This window comes from Hippocampus bargibanti, linkage group LG19 (assembly GCF_051943395.1).
Source record: "Hippocampus bargibanti isolate YZ-2025 linkage group LG19, ASM5194339v1, whole genome shotgun sequence".
NCBI classification, from domain to species: domain Eukaryota; kingdom Metazoa; phylum Chordata; class Actinopteri; order Syngnathiformes; family Syngnathidae; genus Hippocampus; species Hippocampus bargibanti.
In genome coordinates, this window is record NC_142752.1 from 10,969,342 (window position 1) to 10,985,540 (window position 16,199).

The following is a 16,199-nucleotide window of genomic DNA, read 5'->3' on the forward strand; positions in this document are numbered from 1 at the left end:
TGCATTATTCGTAATGTTTTTTCCACTACTTTATATTTCGGCACGCTAATAGTACAACTACCCCTTATAAAAAGAGACAAAAATGTGCACAAGTTAACATGTACATGATACAAGTATTCCTTAATCAAACACTATATGTTAACTACAGAATTTTAATCACGTCCTTAGCAGTACCAAAAGTTCCAGATTGTCCCGAGCGCTGCTCTATTTCTGAGCCGTAGTGGACAAAACATTACGGGTAAGACAGTCAGCCAACAAATGTGTTAAATTGTCTTACTAGCGGGGACACAGAGCATAAGGATACAGAATAAAATACTCAAACACGCTTCATTTTGGAATCCATCCTGCTGTCCAGGTGATGGGAAGAGTTGCAGGAGTATCAAAAGCAACAAGACCCCCCCTGGGAAACATCCCTTTTTCAAGTAATTTGGTTTTGACAAAGATGGAGTTTGGCACACAAAGAGATGTCAGTCAGTCAACCACACGCCCGCACACACATGAACAATAGTTATTTTGACATTTTCAAGGCGGGGGCTGGCTATTAACCTGATGGGATTTTTTCAGGTAACACGCTTCCAAACGGGTGTTACTGTGCATAGTTTTGGGTTAGTAACAAAACTCAACAAAAGAAATTGAACAGAAAATAAGGAGTCCAATTCACTGGTTATACTTTAATATGATCATACAAGGCGGGAGATATAATATGGGCATGGGGGGAAATTATAATAAAATAACAAAATATTCGTTAAAAACAAGACAGCAAAGCACTGTTTTTGAAACTTGAAAAGTGTCTGTGGCATAATCATGTCACAAACCCTGAACAAAGGGGGCAAGAAAGAAAAGCTTCTGAATGGCTGCTGACCGCTGGAAACAGGAGGGTGTTTATCTGGGCATGTTTAAAAAATAAAAGAGGAAATTTAATCAGTCAATTAGGGGAAGCAGTTTGGTCCCGGGCAGTACAAAGCATTGACCCCCCTGTCTTTAAAAAAAAGCTCTTCTTCCAACTGCTGTCAACACAGCTCACTTTCAATGTCCCATCGTGTTAGTGTAATAATAATAGATTTCATATTTAAATAAAAAATGGCTGTCAAGTATTATTGTTTTGTGTCACAGATCGAGGTCCCGAGGGCTTTGGATAGCTTTTTGTTAAAAAAAATAATTGTCTTTTACAATTTTGAGGGAGGGACTAAAAAGGCGCAGACAGAACATACATACCCGCACACACCCACATAGACAGTAATCTGAAAATGTATTCCACATCTTCAATGTCCACCAATTCATTAGTCTGGTAGCCCTCATGCTAAGACACCTTCACACAACTAAACTATTGAGACCTGCAAGGACCAACTGGAAATTACCGTTGATGTTTTTCTTCTCGACCGTATGACATTTTGGCGTACTAATCGTACTGGTACTCCTAATAAACTCTCATCTCTAGTATATGGCTCTTGAACTGTCTAGCGATTAAATGCTAACTTGAGAAATGCGTACAAGTACTAGTGCACCACAGTAAGGCTGAATTGCATATTAGTCGGTCCAAATTAGCATGAGTGGCAGGGGGAAAAAGTCTTTCGGGCATTCTAGTAGTGTGTTGAGCTGTCCAACTTGCGAGGATGATATTACATAGCTCTTAAAGCGGACATCGAAGCGATGGAATATACACTTAAAGGACAACCGACGTCTCCAGACAAGTTGTGTCCATAATTTGTAAAATGGCTTCAAATGACTTCTACTGAGCGTATTTTACAAAGATTCCACCGCATATAGCTATATTTTACGTTTTAAGACTCGCGCTGAATATTCAGGAAGTCTTGTTTTTGAGTTGGTGACGAGTCCATACGTGACGTCACTAAAGGACCGCGCTTGACCGTAAAAAAGACGCATTGTAGCGGGCCTTCCATCACGTCAATGTATTTTGCTGTATTTGTTTGTTCTGGGGACCTCGTGTTGCACCCAAAAGCCGCCAGAGGGCCAGAAGAGGGCGTCCAAGCGCCATATAAGGAATTTATCAGCCTGTGGAAACGGAGGTGGCCACTGGAGGTCGCCATTTTGTGCCTCTTTTTTTGGGTAAGAGATTTTCCCCCAATGTTGCCTCAAAATGGCACAAATAAATTCTTTAATCAATTGCAAACATTTATGCTTTCCTCTTCAGAACTATTTGAATAATATTCATAACTGGATGTGTAACAAGAAAGCATATTCTCCGAATCTGAAGCCATTGTTTTGATTCACAAGCAATGCAAGACGTCTTGGTGTGACGTCACGAACTGGGGGCGGGGCTTTCTGAAAATGCCCAATTTGTAGCTCAATTTTTTGCAGATTTTGGACACTTTAAGTCATTTTTATTGGTGTTTTGCATTTGGCTAAAAATATACTGCGCGTTTTGGGTATTTTGAATGCTATAAAACGTTTTTTCTGGTGTCAGTTAAAAAACAAAAAAGTGACGTCGGTTGTCCTTTAAGCTGCTTTTCATACACACACAGACTTAAATTTTTGGGGAGGGACAGTTTGATCAACAAAAAAAAAAAGACGGCCCTCCATCACACAAGCGCGCACACATGCACACAGCGTCCTCCCTGTTCAGGGAGATGCAATTGTGCTACTGCGGCAGCAGCAGAAGCAGCAGCAGCGAATGTCAGGACAAGGGGGGGGACATGATGGGTTGGTTGAGGGGAAATTTTTGGCGTGAGGACCATCCTTGTTAGCCACAGACACCAAAATGGCATCAAGATGAATCTTGCGAAAAGGAAATATGTATGTAAGGGCTGTTGTTTAAAAGTGAGTTAAAAAAAATAAACAATCTCCGTAAACATGTGTGTGTGCGTGTTGTAATGGGAAGACAATACACTAGATGCAACAAAGTTGAGCATGCTGGGCATTTGGGTGAAATTACAAAACCAACCAAAAATGCACTGAAGTGTTGCCTTAACTAACTCATTCGCCGAGTAGGCTTTGCATTTTATCAATATGAAGGGGAAACATCCACCTGTTCCAATGCCTTTGTTTTGTGGCCAGATGATTCGCTTTTATATCAAATTACACAGGACAGTAGATTCCTACCATTTGTGGGGATGATGGGGTGAACGGAAAAAAATGGTATAAAGGAGGTAACAAAAAATAGCAATAAAGAATGACGAAATGGGATTATAATACCACTAATTCACAGGAATAAGATCCCCAAAAATCAAGCAACAAGGGAATGCCATGAATGCCTCCCCAATCCAAAAGAAAAAAAACGACCCCAATTTTAACATATTTTCCATAAGAAAAAATTTCATTCAACAATATTGTACTTACAAAACTGGCTAGCAAGAAAACGGTAATGTATTGTCCTTCCTAGTAATTCTCATGACGAGAAAAAAGCAGCTTAATGGTGCATCATCGCCACCAGTTGGTGGTACTGTCCCTACATTGCAAGGAAACCAAAGCAAATTGATAGTGACTGGAAGCATTTGCTGCCCTCTAGCGGTATGGATTTAAAGTGCACCTGTACAGACTTTTTTTTTTCCCCCTTATCACTTGCATTTCAAGGTGGCGCAAAAAATAAATAAAATCGGCGCAGGTGTCCATCTTAACCACTGATCTTAATTTAAATGTGTGTAAAAATGGCTCCTCAACGACAAGAAGCTAAACAGGAAAAGTCACAGGGAAAGTTGCGAGAAGGTCAAATGAATTGGACCTGGGATGGTGATGATATGTTTGAGGTTCACAGTGCAATTTCACCCAAAAGGCCACATCCCACACTTTAGTAGTTGTAGTGTAGTTTTTTTTTTAGAAAACATTGTTCCCTCCACCATTCTTTCCGATGGAGGTGAGAGGACATATGTCATTCAATGGCAACAGTTGGACTGTAAAGCGGTCAGCTGAGGATTGAGGGGCTTTGCTGCTTCACTGTTTGGTGGTGGTGGTGGTTGCGTCCTCATTTCACTGGAGGAGGAAAGGGATATAGAGGGGGGGATTTTTTTTTTTTTTTTTTTTTAGATGAGGACACCAAATTGTCCATCATCAAGGTCTGTCGAGATGCTGCTGCATCCCAGTGTCAGTCTCTCTCTCTCTCTTTTTTTGTATTGGTGGCTTGCATGTTTCTTTGTTTGTTTTGTTTCTTTTTGCCTCGGCGTACGTTTTGGGTGGGTGTTGAGATTGGAATTTTTATGGAGGAGCACTGGTGGGTTCTCAGGAGAGAAATGTCCATCAACTGTCCATGTTACTGCAGTTCTCTGGAGAGGGGGGAAAGAATAACATATTTTAGCTTTTTTTTTTTTTAAATAGGGGGGTTGCATTGTAAAAGAAATATGCAACATGACCTCTCAGTATAAAATGACGACACTGATATGGAGCAAGCATTATAAAAAAATGGAAGTTGAGATGTGACTTGTCATAGGAAAAGTGTATTGGCCCCTTAACTGTCAGTACCGTTGAGCGTGTCGGCTTCTTGTGAGTCGAGGAAAGGTGCGGGGCCCCAAACGCGCACTGTGCCGTCGTCCGAGGCGGACGCCATGAGCCCGGGGATGGTCGGATTCCAGCTCACGCAGTTGACGGTACGTGTATGGCCCATCAACTCTGCAATGGGAAGCTCGCCCCGCCGGTGCCAAATGTACACTTTGTGGTCTGGAACACGAGTAGTGACAATGCATGAAGGAAAACTGTGAGACTAATAAAGGCAAATCCAATCCAATAAGACAAATAAATCAGGACAGATTTGATTGACTATTATTTTTTTAACGGATGGATGATTATTCAGTTCTTTGTATGGCACATCATTTGTTCTGACTATTGATTCCTGCTTCATTAATAATGGCCTAACAGTGATTTCAACCATAACTAAATGTAGTGCTGGTGTGTACTGCACCTTCGCTGCCGCTGGCAATGAAATCTTCATTGTGTCCCCCGAAGCACGAGTGGATGGTGTAGAAGCCCTGGGTGACACCTTGGTATTTCCTGACCAGCACTCGGTCCTGTAGGTCCCACAAGTGCACTCCCTAGGAAAGGGAACATGCGTTGATGAGGAAAGGAAGAAGAAAAATCTATATCTTTCCACTCCCATATAAATAACAACCCGATCTGCGTACTTCCACCTGCGCAATATCAATTGTCTTCGCCCGTCTCACCCCTCATACCACTGCTATCCTGGTTCATAGTCTTGTCACCTCCCGGATTGACTATTGCGATTCGCTTCTCCTTCGTCTCCCTCAGAAACTTCTCCACAAACTTCAACTAGTCCACAATTCCTCAGCTCGGATCATCACCAGAACCCCATCCTTTCACCACATCACCCCGTCCTGCAAGAGCTCCACTGGCTCCAGGTCAAATATAGAATCAACTTTAAAATTGTACTTTATACATTTAAAGCTATCCATAACCTTGCCCCCCAATACCTGTCTGATCTTCTTCAAAATTCTACTCCCTCTCATTCCCTCAGATCCTCTTCCTCCCTCCACGTGCCCTCGCTGCCCGACTCAGCACGATGGGGGACAGAGCTTTCAGCTGCTCTGCCCCGACACTCTGGAACTCTTCCCACCTTGAAATCTTTTCTCAAAACCCACCTATTTAAAATTGCATTTTCTGTGTCGCTCTATCTCTTGTTTCTACTTATAATTGTATTTTATTTATTATTGTATCTATGCTTGTCTGTGAAGTGCCCTTGAGCGCTTTGAAAGGTGCTTGAAATAAAATTCATTATTATAAAAAGAAAGAGTCTGTCTGCTCACCTGAGTTGCTACATTTAACACAGCTAATCTTCCATTCTTGGAAACAGTAAAAGACATGATAGGATGGTCCTCCTGGACTCTGCTGGGCAAACAAAACATTAGACATTCCAGTGTTTCTTTGGATAACTTCATACATACATTTTTAAGTGATTTATATTTTTTCATGCCCTCTGAGTTCATCTTTTGAAGCATTTTGGTGAATCAAAGTCACGCCAAAATTTTTTGGGGAGTCACGTAGGTTTTACAGTATGCAAAACGACCATGTGAAAAGATGGTGTATTTTAATTGTTGAGTTATTATTAATTCATACTGGGTGAATAAAACTGTTTGCTGTGGGCGTACATGTTTCTGTCGGCGAGGTCCTCAAAGTTGTAGCCCCGAATCCGTTGGTGGGTGTCTGAGGCAAGCACTGTCCTGCCGTCGCTCAGACACCACAGGCACTGCACTCTCACGCCTTCCCATGAATCCAGAAGGGTCCCGTCCAGATCCTTAGGGCACACATGAAAAATGTTCCAAGAACATATACGCAGAGCACAAGGTTGCGACGCGTACGTACGCATTGATAGAACTGGCCCCGTTGCCCTCCCGTGACAAAGCGTTTGCCGTCAGGGTTCCAGGCCACGCTGGTCAAACTGTCCTCGTGGGACTGCGACATTTTGGTGCGCAGCTCCCCTGTCTGGTCAGGAGGAAGGAATGGCAATACGAGGCAACGGGGTATAGGGAGGAAAAAACATTGGGAGGGAGAGGGCGGGGAAGAAGAGAAAGTGACTCCAAAGCAGAAGCTGGCCACCCCCCCATCATCCACATTATAAACAATTGGCACCTGGCTGCAAAACCAACACTACAAAGCCACGTAGTCACATACCTGAATATTCCAGAGCCACAGTTCAGAGCAATCGTCGGGTCCGCAGGCAATCAGGTAAGTGTCGTCAGGACTCCAGGCCAGGTACGAGACCCCGTATGAATGACCCTTCAGAGTCTGCAGCAGCTTCAGCTGGTGGCTCTCCTGCACAAGAGCACCATGGAGGAAAAAAAATCACCAACAATCAGAAAATAATAATAAAAACAACAACAACAACAACAATCATCATGATCATGATAACGATAATGATAATATTGGTTGCCAGCCAATCGCAGGGCACACTGAGACAAACGACTATCCGCACTCAGACTCAAACCTAGGGACAATTTGGATTGTTCAATCAGCCTGCTATGCATGTTTTTGGAATATGAGAGGAAACCGGAGGACCTGGAGAAAACCTACGCGGGCCCAGGGAGAACATGCAAACTCCACACAGGGAGGCCAGAAAGGGTCTTGAACTCACGACCTCTGCATTGTGAAGCCGGCGTGCTAACCACTCGACTACCCAATAATATTAAGTAGTTAGTTAAAAACTAATTAATAATGTTCTTCTTTTCTTTTCGGCTTTTCCCCTGAAGGGGTCGCCACAGCGAATCAGTGTCCTTCATTTTCACAGGTTTGATCCGTATTTTTGTTTTGGCCAAGCTTTTACGTCGCATGCCCTTCCTGACACAACCCTCTGTATTTATCCGGACTTGGGACCGGCACAAGAAGACTTATGTCCCTTTGTGGCTACAGAACAACCAACTCGCTCAGTAAAAGGCTCCCATACACAAAATAGTCATTGGCACAGCAACATAATAATAATAATAATAATAATAATAATAATAATAATAATAATAATAATAATAATAATAAAGAAATCTGGTCAAATTCATCAGGTTTGTGTACACACCGGGTCCACCTGCCAAATGATGACAGTGGTGTCTTTAGAGCCAGTGGCCAGCTTAGTGCCGTCGTTTGAGAACTTGCAGAACCACACTTCATTACAGTGCTCAGTCAGAATCTGCTGTGTGTAACATGGGAACTGTTTCCTGTGGGGAAAACAAGGGAGGGGAAAAAATAGGCATGTTAAGATCTTTGAATGACATTCACGCGAGCATTGACAAAGGTGGTCAAAGTAAGCACAGGTTCAAAATTGTGAAACCTCACAATTCAAACACGCCTGTTGAATTTAAACAAACAAAACAAAAAACAAAATCGACAGACTTAAAGAAGAGACCTGCTGCAAACATGATCGATGAGCAGCGATACAGAGTCCAGGCTGCTGTCCATCTTGGTGTTGTGATAGAGACACCGGTCCCTCTGCAGCTCCACCGCCTGCCGCAGGAGGTTCTGCAGACGCCGCGGGGGCAGCATCACGGATGGCGGCAGGTACGCTAGGGATGGACAGAAAGGGTGCAATGGCGCATGAGTGTTTTTGGTGACCGGCGGGAGCGAGACCAACGGCGTCTCCCTCACTTTGTAATTTGTCCAGCAATCGGCAGCGGGAGGCCGTGCCTTTGCCCTCCCACTCCGCCTTGGCCCTTAGATCCTCAGCATGGCTGCACATAAGATACCTGCCGCAAGCATATCAGAGGACGGACAGCGTAATTCGCACATAACGGCCGCCTGTCAGCCATGCACTGCCTGCTCAGATCGACTGAATCACATTTATTGTTTTATGAAAAATCAAGATCACAGCTGTATTGAATCAGCACAACTGGGCCCGATGATCAATATTGTGAAAGGGCCTAATTTAATCAATATAATCAGTTTGGTAATTACTACCATGTAGATATCAGTAGTTCGAATTTGTCTGTTGAAGTTGTGTGGCCGAGTGAGTGACATAACAGTGGGAATTAAAAAGTTAGCGTGTGAGAGCCTAGCTGGGAGCTGTGGGCCACAGAAGCTCCGTATTTGTCACATTCAATGACAGCTTAAAGTGCATACAGATATCTTCAAAGTCTCTTTAATGTTTAAAAAAAAATTTCCGTCCATCTTCGTCCAATCTTAACTCATTTACTGCCATTCCTTAATTTATTAGGGAATTGAAAAGCCATTTCCGAATTTCGTTGTTTTGTTTTTTCTTGCGGAGGGGTTTCGGTCAGACCTCTGTCAATGTTTTCCCTCCCGCAAAAGGGGCAGCATTTAACTTTTGTACAGTCGCCCCCACTTTCAATGCAGACAACTCAAGACCCATATTACTTGGGAATTAACTTTTCTGATAAAAGCAGATAGTCTAAGGTTTCTTACGCTGCATTGAATTTGTATGTAGTCCTAAAACTCGATATTCTGAGGGCCCTGCAATTTGAGTGAAAATGACAAAAAACTGGCACTGGAGTAGACACGTATTTGCACATCCTCTGGCAGTCAATGAGTTAAAGGACAACCGACATCACTTTTTTGTTTCCTAACTGACATCAGAAAAACGTTTTATAGCATCTAAAATAATCAAAACACGCTGTATGATATTTTTAGTCAAATGCAAAACACCAATAAAAATGACTTAAAGTGTCTAAAAAATACTTCAATTTTAAACCGGAAGTGGCCAGTTTCAGAAGGTGCCGCCCCCTTGTTCGTGGTGTCAAGACATCCTGCCACGCTCGAGAATCAAAACGATGACTTCAGATTCGGAGAATATGCTTTCTTGTTACTCATCCAGTTCTGAATATGATTCAAATAGTTCTGAAGAGGAAAGCATAGATGTTTGCAATCGATTAAAGAATTAATTCTGTGTCATGTTGAGGTGTCTGGGGGGAGGACGTAGCACCCAAAAGAGGCAGACAAAGTCCGTGGAAACGGGCTGATTTAGAATTTTTGTCAGCGAATATCAAATCGATGCTCGGTGCAACACACAATGATTCGCGATCGCGTTATTTATGTGTTTTCCTTCTAATTTCCAAACAAAGTACTGCAAAATGCATTGAAGACTGCTACAATGTGTCATTTCGGCGGTCAGGGCAGTGACGTGACGCGAGGACTCGTCACCAAGTCAAAAACAAGACTTCCGGAATATTGAGCGAGAGTCTTAAAACGTAAAATATAGCTATATGCAGTTGAATCTTTGTAAAATACGCTCAGTAGAAGTCATTTGAAGCGATTTTACAAATTATGGACATAACTTATCCGGAGGCGTCGGTTGTCCTTTAAACTTGAACATCACCAATAAATTGGCTCTGAACACAAAGCAAAATAAATAAAGGATATGAGATAACACAAAAAAAAAGGATGTTATGAGGTGGAAGTCAACCAAGGAAAGTGGAAAAAAATGTAGACACAATAAATCAGATATTACACTGACACTGCAAGAATCCAAACTAGGGCGCGGAAAATCCTACTGGACCCTCCGCACCCTGCCCACCACCTTTCCCAGCTACTCCCCTCAGGCAGGCGCTACCGATCCATGCGCACCAAATCCAGCAGACATTTAAACAGCTTCTTCCCCCAAGCCATTAACTCTTTGAACTCTTTCAACAGTAGCCAAAATGGAACTGTATAGTGCCACTTAGCAGTTTTTTTGACAACGATACTAGTGCAGCGTGTTCTACCGGAAACAAATTCCTTGTGTGTCCTACATACTTGGCAATAAAGATGATTCTGATTCTGATTAAAATGGAATTGGGACATGGACACTCCAACTAAAAGATTTTGTCAACGGGGTGTGTGGACTCATGCATGAGCTCTTAAGAGTGTCAATGTGGTACCCGCTGAGCACGTGGATGCGGTCCGTGTTGTACTTGAGCGGCGTCAGCTCGCCACGGAGGACCTGGAGAGCCTCCAGAACTTTGCCGTCTTCCAGATACTCCAAATACTTTTGTTGCAGCAGCAGGAATTTCATGCGCTTAAAAAGAAGAATAAGAAAAGTTTTAGTCGACTCACGATGGAGATACAGTAAAGTCTCGTTATATCGATATTGGTTATATCGATATTGGTTATATCGATAGTACTGCTTATTACAATACTATTTCTATGAACGCAAGGAGAAATTTTACATGCCGCAGGATCGGATATATCGATAGTCCGGTTATATCGATACTTTTTCCGACTCCCGAGAATATCGATATAACGAGACTTTACTGTATTTCCATTTACAGCAGAAAAATAACAAAAAGAAGAATGTAGAAGAACATAAAGTATTTAGGAGCTGCTGTAAAGAGAGCCACTCTCGCGACGCCATCTTGAAGTCATAATAACAAAATAACAGCCATTCAATCTCAACCATTTTTTTCCTGCATGCTCTTTTGTTGTTTGAAGAGGTCATTGATGAAAGTGGCGAGGATCAAAGTTTTCTTTCAACACTACATGAGGGATGACACACAAAAATCAACAAAACACTTCAATAGCCTCAAGCCTTTATCCATTCCATTCATGTGATCTCATAGAAAACCAAAAACATATATGTACCCATATTAAGTGATCCAACGGAATACAGTGATACCTCAGCTTACGAACTTAATTGGTTCCCAGAAAGTGTGTGTAAGGCGAAAAGTTCGTCTGCCAAACATTTATTTCCCATAAGAAACCATTAAAAATTAGAATAATCCATTTCCAGCTCCTCATATAACATAATTTTCTACTAAATATGTCTTAAAACTACACAAAATATACCTTATTTTATGTATAATATATGTGCTATTGTATTGTAATTAAACAAATAAACTGTACTGTTTAAAAAAGTTGTTTTATTTATCGTTGTGATGGTCATTGATGGCTTGATGGAATGGAGTGGAGGAGGAAGGAGGGAGTTACTGTTTGGAAGGAGAGTCATCTTCCATAAGAACTGGAGGAGAGTCACCTTCCATAAGAACTGTCCCCTGCTAGCTTCTTTTCATTAATCCAAATCAACAAAAGTTTTTCAACCTTTTCTATTGCCTGAGACCGTTGCTTAGACAAAACAACCTTAGCCACACGTAGTAATGGTTGACTTAGCGTACCGGTACACAAACGCACACCTCGTTCATGTTTTTCGATAATCTCCTTCTGCTCGAGCGTAATTTTCTTTTGTGTCCTGTGTGGTTGGGTCTTCTGTCCCAAAAAAACAAAAGTATCCACTTGATAACAAAACACGTCTGCACTGAGTGCACTCAAAGAAAGTGGATGTGGAAAACTAGTCTGCCAGCCACAGTGACGCCGTTCGACCGTGTAGTTTGGTGTTCCTATACCAAAAACTAGCCCACCATCCATTGTGGCGCTCCGTGTGTTTCCCAAAAACTATTTTGTATGCCACGATTATATTCCCGCGAATTTAATGTTCGTAAGGTGAAACGTTTGTAAGATAAAGCGTTCGTAAGCTGAGGTGTCACTGTATTCCAAATAAAGAACTTTTAAAAAACGTTTTGGGTTTCAATCGGCGACAACAGTCATAAGGTCCAATTTCACCATAAATCATATTAACTCATTCGCTGACATTCCCAAATTTATTCGGGAATTGAAAAGTGTGACGTGGAGCACCATTACCGAATTTGTTCGGGTTTTGGTTTTTCTTGCGGGGTGGGGTCCCGATAAAGCTCTGGTCAGACTTCTAGCAAAGTTTTTCCCTCCCACGATGTGGCATGCGTTTTGTCCATGTTAGCGCTTTGTTACAGTATCAGCTGTTGTTAAAGCGCGATATAAACAAGCTAATGGCGCAACCCACCAAATAGTTACAAAAAAATTACTAATTCAAAATCTGTTTTGTTGCCTTAGAACCTATGAGCTAATCTTTTCCTTTCGGCTTTTACCTTCAAGTGGTAATCAACCAACAAAATAGCCAATTACCTCGCAAACAGAATAGTTTCCCATGTAATCTACTAAATTCATTCACGAACTAATTCTGGAATTGAAAGTATGAAGTAGAGCACATTCCCGAATTTGTACGGTTTTGCTTTTTCATGCTTGGGTGCCGATAAAGCGCTGGCCAGACATATGGCAATGTTTTTTTCTTTTCCACAAAGGGGCAGCATTTCCTTTTTTCAGACTAGCACCGTGTTCCACCTACAGATGTTAAAGCGCTACATAAAACAATATGTATGTATTGCATTGTATTTTGGACAGCTGCCCCCATTTCAAGCGCAGATGACTCCAGACCCATATAACTTAGGAGTTAACTCTTTTTTTGCTGATAAAAAAAAGAGTCTATGTTGTCCTATGTAGTCCTAAAACTCAATATTCTGTGGATCCTGTAATTTGAGTAAAAATGACAAAAACATTGGCACTGGAGTGGATTCATAATTGCACATCATCTGGCAGTGAATGAGTCACATAGGATTTTGATTAAGCTTTTTGGGCCTCATTTTATCTTACCCGCAAAAAAGTTTTGACAAGTCATTATTATGAAAGCCTACGAAAACAAATTCTAGATGCAGAAGCAACAATAAAAATGAACTTTTTGTTAGTCAGGATCCTTCCAGAAGACCCCCCCTGTCCCAACACTAAAGGATATTCATGGACCCTGTTTGAGGTTTTGCAAAAAGGCTGCTTACCACAATGGCGTTGGGCGAATGCATCAGGGCTCTCAGTTCATTGAGATCATTCTCAGCCTGGACCAAAACAAAAGGTAAAATGGTGAGCGTGGCGGTTTTTTTTGCATTCACACTGACGGCTGATCGGAGTGTATGAGGGGATAAGGGAGCGAGGAGCTGGGGGGCACCTCTGCTCTATGACAGATTGTGTATTTGTCATGGGAGAGAGACATGACCATGATTTTTGCACAACTAAGTTTGAAGTCAAAAAGAACGAGGCTAATTTGACATCGACTGGGGCAAAGTAAAAACCTTTCACGTATGAAATTTGACAGTCTCTGTTTACATCACTTTACAGCTAAAAGCAATTCACGTTTTTGCCACAAATTTATTTTGGAGGACAATTTATATCATCATTAGTTACCCCAAATAACTGAAATAATATGCAACTACAAAGATTGAACACCACCAAGAAAATATCATGATCACGCACAAGATAGAATTATACATTGCCATTTTAATGCTGAAGCACTGAATTGTGGATCTTGTGAGTGGATAGAACAACTTGGGCCCCATCCGCACTAATGTGGTTATCCCCGACAAAACTGACCTTGTCCCACTCGCCCTCCATGACATGGTTGCGGAACTTGCTGGCCGACGAGTGCTCCAGTCTGCAGCCTGACTCCTGCATCAGCAGGTCCACCGTCTGACTGCAGTCAACAAACACACACAGATAGAAAGCAAGTGAATGCACAGAATGGGAAAGACGTTTGAAGGGGAAGAAAAAAACTTGATGTAGGCACCATTAACAATTTCTCACAGACTATATGTGTGGCCTAATTCCCACTCTCTGAGCTCATGAAGGTTATGCATGGCCGTCAGCGTGATGGCATCCCATAAAGGTTACAAGGTTACAAAGCAGCATTTCTAGCTGTCTAAGTTCAAACGTTGCAATCGCGCACCAAGAACCAGCAGTGGTCGTTGAGTCACAATGGAGTTACAGTCCTGCGGGGATGACATAACCGAATTTCTACGCGAGTTGGAAGGTGCCGTCGGCTATTATTTGTCTATGCTACACACAAGTGAAGTCATAATTTCAAAAATTGTTTGTCCCAGAAACACAAACTTGAGTGGATTCTGTTGCGAGCTACTCTTATTTTATTTTTGTTTCCATGTTGATTTAACCACCAAAATGTCTTGGCACTACCTTGCTATTCTAATATACATTCATGTAATGGCGGTTTTATTTCCAGAGTGACACATTACCAAAGAAATGACAAGTTTAGTACTTACTATTTAAGGTGAGTTATTCACAAAGATAAACAAGTTAATGAAAACTTAATGTTTAAGCCTGTCTTTAAGGTCCATATACTAATACGCTCATTGTCCTCACATCCTCCTCAAAGGTTAGTAGTGAGGTAAAACTGGTAAAGTCTGGAAGACGACTTTGTGCCTGGAACATGCCTTCAAGTTGAATCTAATTATGGAAGCAATTGAATGCTATTTGGCCAAAAGTGGCTGGAGTAGAAGGAAATAACACTAATGTTCAGACACAACAGTTAAATTCGAGTAATTAATTGTTTTACTTTTGGATTAAACTGTGTACGAGGAAATGGACGTTCAGGTGGAGAGTGAAGAAAAGCAGTTAACAGCTTTTGCGGTTCCTTTTTGGGGGATAATTTGTCACTAGTAGCTTGCATAACGTTGCACTCGGGGCCCCTATAAACATCTAACAAAAGGCCTCAGAAATGTGACATTATCACTAGTCACAGTCAAAATGGAGGAAAACCACACACTTAAAAATCGCATACAGTGTCATTCGCTCAGCCAGTCATTAAAAAACATTTTAAAAACGTTACTGACGAGAGATGATGTAATGCACTGCAATGAGTAAAAACCCCTAAAAGTCGTAAAAAAGTACACCACTTCAAATCCACTCAAACGGTGGTCGCAATGTGTATTTGTATAACCGTTTTTTCCATTTGGTGTGTAAACAACGGCAGCTGAAAACAGAGTCGCGCTAGTTAGCATGCTAAATGTCTAAGTGTTATTGTGCAAGATGGACCCCTCGCCTTCTTGCCTTCTTTGCGGAGAGCGACCCAGCCAACATTTGGACCCATCCCCCATGTTTGTTTCTGTCAAGGCGCAGCAACAGCGCTTCCCTCGGCCGCCGTGTCACACTTTTTAAAGCAAGCAGTATATCAAGATCATTTCCAAACGGTTGTGCCACAACTTACTTGAGCCCCAGTCCGTGGAGATGTTGACCTATGAGCCGGATGACATCTTCCTCTGCCTGCGACAACCGCTTCTTCTTCTTCAGCGAGCCCACCTCCGAGCCCGAAGAGGCCGGGGCAGAAGTCCCACAAGCGGTGGAGGTGGACGACGAGGAGCCGTTGCTTGTGCCTACGCCGTTGCCGTTATCCGCGCTGGCAGGACGAAGCCCGTTGGAGTGCGACCCACTATCACCACCGCAGCCACTGCCAGCCGCCTCGCCGTTCTGCGCGGAGGCCAGGCAGGAAAGCTCGGCCGATTCTTCCCCTGCTCCGTTCGCTTGCATGTTGCTGTTGCTGCTGCTCAAGAAGCCGACGGCGCTGCGGTTCAAGTGGATGGTCGATGGTCCGAGTCCCGAGACAACTCCGGCAAGGCCTGGCACAACCGCTGAATCCCCGGGCTCTCCTGCTCCCTCCGCCGCCGAGGCTCGGTGCTTCTTACGCGGGGGCGGCGACGCTCCGCCGGTGTCCGAGTCGGAGCAGGAGGAAGCGGAGGCCAGAGTTTCCTCACCGAGAGCGGCCGTGGTTAGAAGCCGGCGGTGCTCCGGGTGGGAAAAGGGGGCTCAACTTCCAGATCGGAGGACGCGTTGGTCGAGCTAAAATCGGAATGTCACCATTGGCCTATCCGTCTATCGGCCCCGTTTGTTGTTGCTCCTTTCCAAACAGCTGCAGCTCTAATGGAGGCCTGTCGTTGTGACGTCACCGGAAATTCCGACACAACCAAGTTTCCGGGTAGAACCAACAGGCCTGCGACCGGTAGTGCAAAGATTGATTTATGGTTTGTTCTACCCCCGTGTTTGCGATTTTGATCTGAATTTTTGCGCCACTAACCGATCATAAACTAATTTTTATTCTTTCAGTTGGTTCTAAACCAAAAATAAACAACCACATGAATTAATACATAAATAATAAATGAATTACAGTAAAGTCTCGTTAT

At 42.8% G+C, this 16,199-nt stretch overlaps 1 protein-coding gene across 2 annotated transcripts; it reads right to left on the minus strand.

Annotated features, from left to right (window-relative positions):
• Nucleotides 1-656: 656 nt before the first annotated feature.
• On the minus strand, nt 657-15,946 carry LOC148884004 (WD repeat-containing protein 26). Of its 2 annotated transcripts, none has more exons than XM_089022006.1 (14): nt 15,230-15,946; nt 13,603-13,702; nt 13,014-13,070; nt 10,257-10,393; nt 8,032-8,129; nt 7,793-7,949; nt 7,466-7,604; nt 6,574-6,714; nt 6,265-6,384; nt 6,051-6,196; nt 5,709-5,790; nt 4,850-4,979; nt 4,414-4,608; nt 657-4,217 (listed from the first exon to the last, which is right to left on the minus strand). In XM_089022006.1, exons 1-14 carry the CDS (start codon nt 15,547-15,549, stop codon nt 4,192-4,194), a joined length of 1,848 nt encoding a protein of 615 aa, XP_088878132.1. In that variant the 5' UTR covers nt 15,550-15,946; the 3' UTR covers nt 657-4,191. The 2 variants fall into 2 exon arrangements, with proteins under 2 accessions (XP_088878132.1, XP_088878133.1); XM_089022007.1 differs by having other exon boundaries at nt 5,709-5,787; nt 15,230-15,944.
• Nucleotides 15,947-16,199: the final 253 nt, after the last annotated feature.

Excerpts from the sequence above, each read along its gene's own strand:
- LOC148884004 (XM_089022006.1), bottom strand. The coding sequence starts at position 15,549 with ATGCAAGCGAACGGAGCAGGGGAAGAATCGGCCGAGCTTTCCTGCCTG. Across the intron at positions 6,715-7,465 it reads TCATTTGGCAGGTGGACCCG|GAGAGCCACCAGCTGAAGCT; the intron begins GTGTGTACACAA and ends GCTCTTGTGCAG. Across the intron at positions 4,218-4,413 it reads AGAAGCCGACACGCTCAACG|AGAACTGCAGTAACATGGAC; the intron begins GTACTGACAGTT and ends CCCCCTCTCCAG.